Source organism: Gobio gobio (genome assembly GCF_949357685.1).
Source record: "Gobio gobio genome assembly, chromosome: 2".
Lineage (NCBI taxonomy): Eukaryota > Metazoa > Chordata > Actinopteri > Cypriniformes > Gobionidae > Gobio > Gobio gobio.
The window spans coordinates 71,538,065-71,550,721 of record NC_137098.1 but is presented as its reverse complement, the minus strand read 5'-3'; the positions used below and the strand labels follow the sequence as shown (position 1 = coordinate 71,550,721).

General features: G+C 46.9%; 1 protein-coding gene across 1 annotated transcript in view; it reads right to left on the bottom strand.

The window, feature by feature from the left end:
* The window catches only part of LOC307120866 (C-type mannose receptor 2-like), a 62,644-nt gene that overhangs the window by 49,934 nt on the left and 53 nt on the right, over positions 1 to 12,657 (bottom strand). Inside the window, exons 2-3 of the mRNA XM_079808067.1 lie at positions 12,472 to 12,510; positions 12,035 to 12,379 (exon numbers count right to left, since the gene is read on the bottom strand). Of these exons, the coding sequence (XP_079664193.1) occupies positions 12,035 to 12,379; positions 12,472 to 12,508 (382 nt within the window). The 5' untranslated portion in view covers positions 12,509 to 12,510. The remainder of the gene's footprint in view (positions 1 to 12,034; positions 12,380 to 12,471; positions 12,511 to 12,657) is intronic.

Sequence of the window (12,657 nt, the reverse complement as noted above, 5' to 3'; positions counted from 1 at the left end):
CCCGGAGGAGGACCGGGGGCCCTGATTGGTGTCAATACTCTGCCGCTGGCTCTCCGGAGTCCAGCGGTACCCACATTTTCAGAGCAGTTTCCTCTCTCCCTGGGCCACAAGAGGGCCAGGTTGGCAGTGCGCGACGCCCCCGGGCCTTGCCACTCCTTTCCTCCCCTCTCCCCCTCGCCAGGGGGCAGCAGTGTGGGCACAGAGAACGCCCCCGGGCCTTCTCACCCACACTCTGCCCCACCCTGGAATATTCGGACAACACTCCGGGCCGCCTCCGGGCCTCCCGAGTCGGGTCTGTCTATTCCACTTCGCTGCCCCACCCCGGGTACGTCTGTGGTGCCGTTGGTCCCGCTTGTACGGTCTCTGGGGGCTTGGCTTCAGCTCCCCAGGCCGTCTCGCTGGCTCATCCGTACCATCAGACTCGGCTACGCGATTCAGTTCGCTCGCCGGCCTACCAAGTACAGGGGCATCCTCTTCACCTCCGTGCGGAGCAGCGATGCCCAGGTCTTGCGGTCAGAGATCGATGTCCTGCTGGCGAAGGACGCGATCGAGCCGGTTCCTCCAGCCGATATGAAGGCGGGGTTCTACAGCCCCTACTTCATTGTACCCAAGAAAGGGGGTGGGTTACGGCCAATCTTGGACCTGCGTATCCTGAATCGGGCCCTGCACAAGCTCCCGTTCCGGATGCTAACGCAGAAATGCATTTTCGAATGCATCCGTCCCCAAGATTGGTTTGCAGCGATCGACCTGAAGGACGCGTACTTTCATGTCTCTATCCTTCCTCGACACAGACGTTCCTACGTTTTGCGTTCGAGGGGAAGGCATGTCAGTACAAAGTCTTGCCCTTCGGGCTGTCCCTGTCGCCTCGCGTCTTCACGAAAGTCGCAGAGGCAGCCATTGTTCCGCTCAGAGAACGCGGCGTTCGCATCCTCAACTTTCTCGACGACTGGCTTATACTCGCCCAGTCTCGGGAGCAGTTGTGCGAACACAGGCACATGGTGCTCAGTCACCTCAGCCTGTTGGGCCTTCGGGTCAACCGAGAGAAGAGCAAACTCTGTCCCACGCAGAGGATCTCTTATCTCGGTATGGAGCTGGATTCGGTCAGCCAGACTGCGCGCCTCACGGAAGAGCGGGTCCGGTCGGTGTTGAACTGCTTGAATTCGTTCAAGAGCAGGACAGCGGTCCCACTGAAATTTTTTCAGAGGCTCCTGGGGCATATGGCATCTGCAGCCGCGGTAACGCCGCTCGGATTGCTTCATATGAGACCGCTTCAACACTTGCTCCATGGCCGAGTCCCGAGGTGGGCGTGGCAGAGCGGCCAGTACCGGGTCCCAGTGACTCCTTACTGCCGCCAAACTTTCAGCCCATGGTCCGACGCTTCGTTCTCCGGGCCAGGGTGCCCTTAGAACAAGTGTCCAGGCATGCTGTGCTCTTCACGGATGCCTCCTCCACGGGCTGGGGGGCCACGTACAACGGGCATGCAGTTTCAGGTCTGTGGACGGGACCTCAATTGCATTGGCATATCAATTGCCTCGAGTTAGCGGTACACTTGGCACTGCGCCGCCTCAAGGGGCCGCTACGTGGCAAGCATGTACTGGTCCGTACGGACAGCACTGCGGCCGTTGCATACATCAACCGTCAGGGTGGTCTACGCTCCCGTTGCATGTTCCAACTCGCCCGCCACCTCCTCCTTTGGAGTCAGAAGCATCTGAGGTCGCTTCGTGCCATTCACATCCCAGGTGCGCTGAACCAGACAGCCGACGAGCTCTCTCGCCAGTCGACACCTCCGGGGGAGTGGCGACTCCATCCCCAGGCGGTCCAGCTCATATGGGACCTCTTCGGAGCCGCACAGGTAGACCTGTTTGCCTCTCCGGACTCGACCCATTGCCAGTGGTACTATTCCCTGACCGGGGGCACCCTCGGCACGGATGCACTGGCGCACAGCTGGCCCCGGGACCTGCGCAAATATGCGTTTCCCCCAGTGAGCCTTCTTGCACAGACCCTGTGCAAGGTCAGGGAGGACGAGGAGCAGGTCTTGTTAGTTGCGCCCTACTGGCCCAACCGGACCTGGTTCCCAGAACTAACTCTCCTCGCGACAGCCCCTCCTTGGCCGATCCCCCTGAGGAGGGACCTTCTTTATCAGGGACGGGGCACTCTATGGCACCCGCGTCCAGACCTCTGGAAACTCCATGTCTGGTCCCTGGACGGGACGCGGAGGTTCTAGGTGGTCTACCACAGGCAGTGGTGGACACCATCTCTTCTGCTAGAGCCCCCTCTACGAGGCGCCTCTACGCTTGAAGTGGAACCTGTTCGTTGAATGGTGCTCTTCCCACCGGAAAGACCCCCGAAGGTGTTCGGTTAGTGTCGTGCTTTCTTTCCTGCAAGATGGGCTGGAGCGAAGGCTAAACCCTCCTCGTCCAAACTCGTTACCCTCTTGGGACTTAGCTCTAGTGCTCAGAGCACTTCAGAGCCCTCCCTTTGAGCCTTTGCAGTCTGTGGAGCTTAAAATCCTGTCAATGAAGACAGTGCTTCTGACGGCATTGGCCTCCATCAAGAGGGTAGGGGACCTGCATGCACTTTCGGTCAACGAATCGTGCCTAGAATTCGGGCCGGCCAACTCTCACGTTGTCCTGAGACCCCGGCCTGGATACGTGCCCAAGGTTCCTACCACTCCCTTCCGGGACCAGGTAGTGAACCTGCAAGCGCTGCCCTCGGAGGAGGCAGACCCAGCCCAGGCTTTATGTCCCGTCCGCGCTCTCCGCGCTTACGTCGACCGGACTCAAAGCTTTCGGACCTCAGAGCAACTCTTTGTCTGTTACGGAGGCCAGCAGAAGGGAAAGGCTGTCTCCAAGCAGAGGTTAGCCCACTGGATAGTGGATGCTATCGTCTTGGCTTACCAGTCCCAAGACGTGCCTTGCCCGTTCGGGTTGCGAGCACACTCAACAAGGAGTGTTGCTTCTTCCTGGGCGCTGGCTCAAGGCGCCTCGCTGACAGATATTGTAGAGCTGCGGGCTGGGCGACACCTAACACGTTTGCTAGATTCTATAGCCTCCGTGTAGAGCCGGTATCTTCCCGCATCCTCGCCCCCAGTGGCCAGTAGCGCTAAGTGCCCGTTCTAAGTGTCGGCTTGCAACGCCACTCCCGCCCTCTGGGCCGTATACGTGCGTCTATTTTTCTCCAGTTGTGTTCCCCGGAAACGGCTAACCCTGTCAAGCTCCCCCGTCACCCCTGCGGTGCCAGACGTTGCGGCCGTCTGACGCCAGGCCTGCACCCGTATGCTTGTGAAACGTGTGTGTAGGCTGGGTTCCATATGTAGCGGTCCCCTCACGGCTACCCCATATGTGTATTCTTCCACGGTACCAGCTACCCTACTCGGCTAGCCCTGTGTCTTTCCCTTGACAGAGCCCGCTCTGTCGTCTCTGGGCGTGTTCTTTCCCCCCTGGGACCAGGCTGGAACCACCCCAGAGACTGCCATATGTTGCACTACCCTGCCAGGTTAGTCCTTATGTGTATTCTGCCACCTAGCCTTCTACGAAGGACGTGGCCCCGCAGCGTACCATCTCCCGAGACGGGCACGCTTTCCCAGCGTTATCCAATAGTCACACTGAGTGGGTCTTGCAGAAACAGCAGTGACTGACCTCCCTGCTTGGAGCCCTGACTTCCGTACCATCTAAGACGGTCCAGTGCGCTCAAGCAGGACGCTGGAAGGGCCAGCGCCCTGGCGTTTTGGTAGGGATCCCAATTCGTCGGTCAGTTCCGACGTACGTCGACTGAAAGGGAACGTCTCGGTTACGTATGTAACCCTCGTTCCCTGAAGGAGGGAACGGAGACGTACGTCCCGTCGCCAGGTGCTGTGCTTCCGCTAGGGGGCCGAGTCACTAGTTCGGCTCCTCAGCAGAAAAAAGCAATGATCAAGCATTCCACTTCCTTATTTATACCCGCGCTGCGGGGCGGTGCGTGGAATGCGTGGATCGCATGCCAATCTCCATTGGCTCGTTTTTAATACACTCGAAGTAGATTGGTCTCTGAGATCAGATCCCAATTTGTCGGTCAGTTCCGACGTACGTCTCCGTTCCCTCCTTCAGGGAACGAGGGTTACATACGTAACCGAGACGTTTTGCGTGGTGATTCGATATACACCATTGAAGACTCTGTTTAGCCTGGTAATTTTCACAAAGTTGTCAAAGCTGTGAAAAAAGTTTCTGCTTTTGATGAAGGAAACAACTCGTACACAGCACCAAGTCTTGCTTTAAAAATAGGCCATTCTCTGCAGAAAATAGCTGACATAATTCACTGTAGGGCCTTGATGACTGAAAATGAGGGCTTGATCAAATCAACTGAAGCTTTCAAGTCACTTTACGCCACAAAGTGGTGTGAGCTTGTATCACACTCTGCCCTGAACACACTTAGTGAGAAAAAATTCAACAAACCATCGACCTTGCCTTTTACCCAGGATGTTCAACTTCTTCACACTCACCTGGAACAGGCTGCAAAGGATGCATTTGACAAACTGAAGAAAGAAGCATCTCCCCAAAGTTACGCTGACCTTGCAAAAGCCACTCTTGCTCAGGCTATAGTTTTTAATCGAAGGCGTGCAGGAGAGGTGTCCAAAATGCGCTTGAAGAACTTCATTGAAAGAGACAAAAGCCCACTCCATGTTGATGTGTCCTTGGGTTTAACCCAGTTTGAAAAGAAGCTCTGTGAACATTTCACTCGTGTAGAAATTAGGGGCAAACGTGGACGAAAAGTCGCTGTCCTCTTAACACCACGCATGGTGGAATCTCTGAATCTATTAGTCAGCAGAAGATTTGAATGTGGTGTGCAGGATGCCAATATCTTTCTCTTTGCTAGACCAAAATGTTCAAGTTACTACAGAGGTCAAGACAGCTTGAGACTTCATGCAGAAAAGTGTGGAGCCAAAAAAACAGAATATCTACGCTCAACCCAGCTCAGGAAACATGTCGCAACCCTTTCACAAATTTTAAACCTCAAAGACAACGAGTTAGATCAGCTGGCTGACTTCCTTGGACATGATGTACGTGTACACCGTGATCATTACAGACTGCCTGAGGCGACAATTCAGCTTGCGAAAATCTCCAAACTTCTTTTAGCAATGGACAAAGGTTGTCTTGGACACATCAAGGGAAAGTCACTTGATGAAATTCAAATTGAAGGTATTTTGTATATCTATTGCAAAATGTGCTATAGGTGTAGGTACCAGTCCCAAAATTTACATACAAGAAAATTGTACTTGTGGCGAGCAGCGAGGCCGAGGGACCGTGAGGGCGGGACGAGGCGGCGCTCATCAGGGAGGATGAGCGCCAGCTGCGCGCCGCAGCGATCTCGGCCCTCGCGGAGGAGTGAGGGACTATAAAGGAGGAGCGACGACAGTGAGGGACGAGAGAGGACCAGGCCTGGAATTTGTGTTATGTTTTATTTTAGTTGTGTTATCCGCTGCAGTCGTCCGTGAGGGGCTGCAGCCTTTATTTTCATTTGGTGTTTGTTTGTATGTAGGCGGCAGCCGACCGTGAGGGGCTGTCGCCGCCATTTTATTTGGTGTTTGTTTAATTAAAAGTTATTTTGAATGTCCGCCGGTTCCCGCCTCCTTCTTCCCACACGAAGTTTTACTACAGTGGTGCCGAAGCCCGGGAGGAAGGAGGGACACGCTGTCGAAGAGCCCTCGCAGCTGAGGGGGATCGCGGTGCCGCGGAGTTCGGGCAGCGCGGAGGAGAGAAGTCCGCGAGCGGCTGCCCGAAGCAGTGGTGCTGGAGCGGATGAAGGTCGGTGGGACGGAGAGCTCGCTGCCGTGCCCCTGGGTCGAGGTGGGGTGGCTGCCGTCCGCGAGGGGGCGAAGGAGTCCCAAGCGCTTGCCCGGAGCTGAAGCCTGCTGCCGTCCGCCATATTGGGGAGGAGCCGGAGCGCTGCCGTCCGCCAGTTTGGGGAGGAGCAGGGAGCGCGGGACGGGGACTCCCTTCCGGCCGCCCTCAGAAGGAGGAGCCACCACCGGCCGCCAGGGGGCGGAGGAGTGTCGAGCCGTCCACCGGCCGTCCAGTACCACCGCATGGCACCGCGAGGAAGAGCCTCTCGGCTGGCTGAGGACCGAGCGGCAGTGTGTCTGGGAACCGGACCAGAATTTTTTATTTTTTTTCTCCTCTCTCCACTCTCTCGTCTCTGTCGCTCCTCATGTTCCTCGCTCCGTTCTGTCACCTCGCTGTTCTTACCCCCAGGTCCCGCGGCCGCCGTGATCGCACCAGTTCATTTAGGCGATACGTCCTCGATAATTAATGCGATATGGCTCAGCTTGTCAGTGAACTACGGCTCTGTGTAGTAAATGCCGCTCTCTCTGAAAGCAGGTTTATGGCGATTTACTACTAATCAAGGAACCGGCTTTACTGACGAGATGCGCCTAACAATGTCATGCGATATATCGCCCAGCCCTACAACCATGTCTTCAGATTACAAAAAAGTTGCAAATAATGATTTAATGATAGAACTAAAGTAATTTGAACTAAAACGTATCATGCAATCATGTGCGAATGAAAACGTATGAATGCATATGTCATTTTAACTGAACTCAGGACTGGTGGCGGAGCTTAAGACATGTTGGTCATTCAAACCAAAAAAAAAAAAAAATAAACTAAACATAATACTGATAAGATAATAGTAGAATTCTACTACTTATAAAATAGACCACACTAAGGATTGATGAGCTGCTGGGTTCATGAATATTAATCACGTTGTCTCACTCTCTCGTTGAGTGTGTGTGAAACACTGAGCGCTCTCAGTCGCTCGCCTCACACTAGTGTTTACTGTGCGTCAAATACACTGTGCATTCATTGAGATGAACAGAAATGATGTGCTCAGCGAGTGAAAATACATCTGTGTGTACAGGTTCCAGATAGTAGAGGTAGCCCCTCGTTTAGCTATAAACTCCTCCTCTCTTCCGCCATAGTTGTTTTCGCTCTCTGCACGTGCGATGCGGATGGGTCACGTCATCAACTAGGCTTTATCGTTATCGCGGGAAGACACATTTTTAATCTTGGGAAGAATTTTTACTGGTGTATCGCAAACGATAAGATATCACCCATCCCTACTGACCCCCAAACCGAATATGAAGAATATCAAAAACTCTAGGAGTCAGCTGACCACGGCAGTCCTAAACCTGCCATGCCAAGGTATCAGCACAGTAACACAGTCAGCAAAATATTGCCTAATTATTCGTTCAGGAATCGGACTACACGGGTAACACTGTATGTTTTTGATTCACCAAATAGAATCTGCTCATAAGAGTCATTAATTCGCAATTTGGATTACTCTGTTTTCAGGGATTTTCTCAATACGTGGGATGTACAAACAAAGATGTCTTTTTTTTATAAATAAATAAACCCTGCGCTGCGCTTCCCTCTGAATCTTGTAATGCATCACGTCCTCTGTGTCACTTTAAAAATCTTTAAACTTTCAGACTTGGCTCTGTTGTGGTAAAAACAGTTCATGTTGATTCTAGTTTATTTTTGTTCATAAAATGTCATAGAAATGCATGTATTATTAAAGTACATGCGTTATGTAACATTTTGTGAACCAAATTGTAACGTGTAACAGTTTTTAAAAAATATTAAACATTTTACACTGCAATGTTTTCTTGTTTTCAGGGACTGAACGTGTTGAACATCGTGGGAAGAAAAGAATGTGGTCAAAAGCAGAAGTTGCTGCTGTTATTCGACATTTTAAAGTCCACATAGCCAAAGGGCATTTGGCCACAAAATCTGAGTGTCTTCAATGCAAATCTGCTGAAGAGCATGTGCTACAATACCGGACGGTACAAAACATCAGGGATTTCGTGAGAAACAGAGGTATAACAGCCAAAAGGAGAAGTCAGTATGAAAGTGCATGAGTGCTGTTTATGAATTGCAGCCATTAGTCATTACATTTTGTAATACTGTTTTACCGTATTTGATTATTTTTAAATGTTTCCTCCTTATTGTCTTCTGGCTTATTTACACTTTACTTCTTTGTTGATGTGACTGGTTTCCAATGAGATGTTACAGTTTCTGTATTCATTGTAGCTGCTTTCTCAGTTGTCGTTGTTTTTTTGTTTTAAAGGGATAGTTCACCCTAAAATGGAACATTTGTCATGGCTTATTCACCCTCAAGTTGTTCCAAACCTGTATGAGTTTTTTTCTTCTGATGAACACGAAAGAAGATAGAGTGAAGAATGTTGATAGTCAAACAGTTGACGGTAGCCACTGACTTCCATATTATTATTTTTTCCAACCTACCATGGAAGTCAATGGATGTTGTCAACTGTCTGGTTTCCAACATTCTTCACTCTATCTTCTTTTGTGTTCATCAGAAGAAAGAAACTCATACAGGTTTGGAACTACTTGAGGGTGAGTAAGTGATGACACATTTTTCATTTTTGGGTGAACTGATCCATTAGGTCATGAAATTGAAAAGTTTTTTTAACTGACTGACTACTTTTAGATGTTTTTGATGGTTTTCTGTCTGCAGCATAGTGTTCAAGTATGACATATATTTTAAAGGGATAGTTCACCCAAAAATGAATATTCTGTCATCACTTAAGTAGTTCCAAACCTGTATGAGTTTCTTTCCTCTGTTGAACACAAAAGAAGATAGAGTGAAGAATGTTGGAAACCAGTCAGCTAACCGTAGCCATTGACTTTTTATGATGTATATTTTTTTCCTACCATGGAAGTCAATGGCTACGGTTAGCTGACTGGTTTCCAACATTCTTCACTCTATCTTCTTTTGTGTTCAACAGAGGAAAGAAACTCATACAGGTTTGGAACTACTTAAGTGATGACAGAATATTCATTTTTGGGTGAACTGATCTATTAATTGTAGTGTCTGCTGCATTGTTGGCAAGATAACAAATGTATTGCTGTGTACATTGTTTTAAAGCACTTCACAATATTAAATACAAATTATTAATGTGGTTGCTTGTCACTTTTTTTTTTACTTGCTCAACTGTTTAGTTGCCAGTCTTGCCACCACTCAGAAAACTCTTTAATGAAGGGGAGGTATTGTTTCTTTATTACCAGCAAGGATGTTTCAGTAAAATCCTACTATACTAGCTGTTGAAAACGTGCAAAGATCTAGAGGCAGTTACATGCTCCTGACACCAGCCCTAATCCAACCACTCTAGCACTACTACAGTATGAATATCTTTAAAGGGATAGTTCACCCAAAAATGTAAATTGTCATTTACTCTCCCTCATGACGTTCTAAACTTGCAAGACCTTCGTTTGCATTGAGGAAATCATCTCAGATGTGCCCATTTCGAGTTTGTTTCGAGGTATGAGACCTGCTATGTTTTTTATTTTATTTTGTTTTTTTTTATTGTAGAGTAACCTCTTATTTTAGTACTTCAACTTGAACTAAACAAAAATGAGAAATCTTCCTGTTACAAAAAGACCTGCATTTTGTTCATTTTCTAGTGAATTTGGTAAATATTCTCTGCCTCCTACTCGTCAGTGCTTTACATTAAATAATCTTAATTAGGCAACATTGCAGATCAAATTAGGAATTACTATAATGAGGAGGTATTTAATTCAGTTTTGGAAACATTGATGAAAATGTCTAGTAAATAGATATGGTTAATCTTGATTTACAGAAGAAGGGGAAAAAATACTTTATTTGAAAACGCAGCTACCCCATAAATCCTAGATTATGTGGGAACAGCTTGATTGTAAAGTTAGACCCATAGGATGTGAAAATTAATCTCAAATCAGGTCAAGTCATCTTTATTTATATAGTGCTTTATACGTCTTAATATTACAACAAACTTAAAGGTCCTGTTTTTCGTGTTTTTTTTTTAAGCTTTGATTGTGTTTACAGTGTGCAATATAACATGTGTTCATGTTTCATGTGTAAAAAAACACAGTATTTTTCACACAATTTACTGATCTGTATACCGCTGTTTTCACTGTCCTCAAAACGGCCTGAGAATTTCCTCGTTCTATGAAGTCCCTCCTTCAGAAATACGTAACGAGTTCTGATTGTTCCAGCGGTTCCCGTGTTGTGATTGGACAGCAGCTTAGCGCACGCAGAGCTCACGTTGCCCGAGAAGGTCACGCCTCTTACCATAACGGGGAGATGAACGCACTCAAACTACAGCCCCTGAAGGCCAAACAAAGGTGATTTGACTCCGGGATGAAAATAACAGCGTCTGATGGCGACAAACGCAACCGAACCGAACCGAACGCAACACTTCCTCTTCTCCACGAGGGAGCAACAAGACCACGCCCCCTTTTTCGCGTATTCTTGTGGGCGGAGGTTAGTCGACAAACTGTTCTACCGACGTCATTAAAGCAGGAAATACCAGGATGTAGTCCACACCGGCCGTTCGCTGTAGGCTTTGAAAGGGAACTTCTGTTAAATAAAATATCTCGCTTGGCATTGAACTTTGAGCTTTATAATTTTACAGGTATTATTTATGCTCTAACAGCAACATTACACACTAACTAAAGTTTGACAAATGGGATCACGAAGAACAGGACCTTTAACAAGTAGAATGCAAAGGTTTGCAATGTTACTGCTGCCAATCATACATACAGTACATACATACATACAAACAAAGTGTGGCAGCTGTAGAAGGCATGCGTCATGACACTACACTCGGTGATGTTGATATGGGTGCAGTCTTCTCTTTTCTCTCTGTAAAGATTTGATAGTGGATGGGTTATGTGACCCATTAGCTGGACATGTTTGTGACGGGGAGCACTATTACTACTGTCAGTGAGAGTAACCCAGCTGCGAACTCGGCAATGAGTGACCCAAAACCTAGTTGTCATAGTGAAAACCACCCAACAAAAAGGACTAAACCCAGCATATATAATATAATCCAAACAATTAACCTTAAAGCTAAAGGTCTGTTTTGGTTTCATGGGTGATATCAGAGTACAAACCTTTCTGACTTCGTTTTTGTGTAGTGATAATTAACGTTCATGTCAAAGACATCTCACAGTCACAGTAAACCCATCTGTCATTGCCGTGCAGTGTGTAGTCATGTTTCGTTGTATATGCTAATGAACTGTGATGTCATTGTGACATCACATAGTCCTTGTAAACCATTTGTCCTCATAATCCTGGTTTTTGTCTTCTAGGACACACGTCCTTGTAAGTCAGCAAAAAATCAGGGTGCCATGTATCATGTTTTATAAAGTTTAAATAAATAATAGAGTTTGTGTTTTGAACCCAGGATTTTTTAAAAGCATTTCCATTTTTATTTGAAAGCTCTAGCATTAAAGGAAGTCATAGTCCCCCTAAACCACCTTTTTTTCTGGTTTGAAGAAATTGTCCTTATAAGTCATGCTAACCTGTATGTGTGTGTGTGTGTGTGTGTGTGTGTGTGTGTGTGTGTGTGTGTGTGTGTGTGTGTGTGTGTGTGTGTGTGTGTGTGTGTGAGAGTCAAGTATGATCAATTGCAAGATATTGTCATAAAAATAAAGAGATTGTTAGCAATATAATTTTAAAATATTATTACTCAACATTAGAAGCAGTTGATGAAATGTTAGAAGTTAGTCACGTTTTAAATGCAACCTGTTTATTCCTTCACTTTCTTTAAATCAAATAACTGTGATTAATTGTTGCATCAATAGGAAGAAAATTACAACAACAATAAAATAAATGAAGTTCAAGAGCCCAAACCAAAGGGAACACTGATCTCCATAGTAACCCTAACAAAAACATTTTAGGAAAATCAACATCAATTTATGAAGTCAGTTTATGTGATGATCTCTCAGTTGTTCAGTTGTGTTTACAATTCAGCATTCAAGATGATTTTGGGAAATCAGTGAATGCAAAGAGAGAAAAATAACTGCAGATGTGGAGGACATGAGTGAAAGAATTAAGAATTGCCCCACCTCATTTTTTTTTCTTGAGAAAATGGTACTCAAACTTTGAGAAAAATTGCCTACCCTGCCTTTAATTTATAATTGAATAATATAGTGTTGTATTTGGTATATGGTGCGTCTATAAATGAACGGTTGTTGTAGTTTTAAATAACTGCACTCACTGTTGTTGCAGATGAAATGACGAGTATCATTACAGGGCAAATCCTCCAATTTTCCATTCCTCATCATTCCACAATAACTGCCTTCAGGTTGTCCAGGTGCCCAGTTCAGCTCGAGCGCAGGTTCACCTGAAGACCACTGCCATTTATCAACACCCGTCTTCTGCAGCCCAATCCAGACACCTCCAACATTCACACTCTTCTTCAGCTCGTTCATGTCGTTCATGTTGTCAACGGTGGCCAGATCTGTGTAATTCTCTCTGCAGTATCTCTGAGCTTCAGTCCAGTTCTTCAACACGTTTATAAAGTGATACTGACGCTGAACACATTCAGATACGGAGCAGAGAGCTGTGAAAGAGAGGGTTTGATTTAATGCTTTTCATAACAGGGTCAAACCTGATGAAACTATAAACCATAAATAAAACAACAAACACACTCACCAATGAGAAGAAGAACGACATATAGAGTCCGGTCCATTTCTGAGGAAGAAACACATTGAAAAACTCATCTTAGAGTAAAACATGATCATGTAATAAAAATAAATATAACATTGGCAGTTTTAGCAATCATTCAGACAATATTAACATCTCAAAGTCTAATTGTGTGTGAAGAATGAACATGTGAGT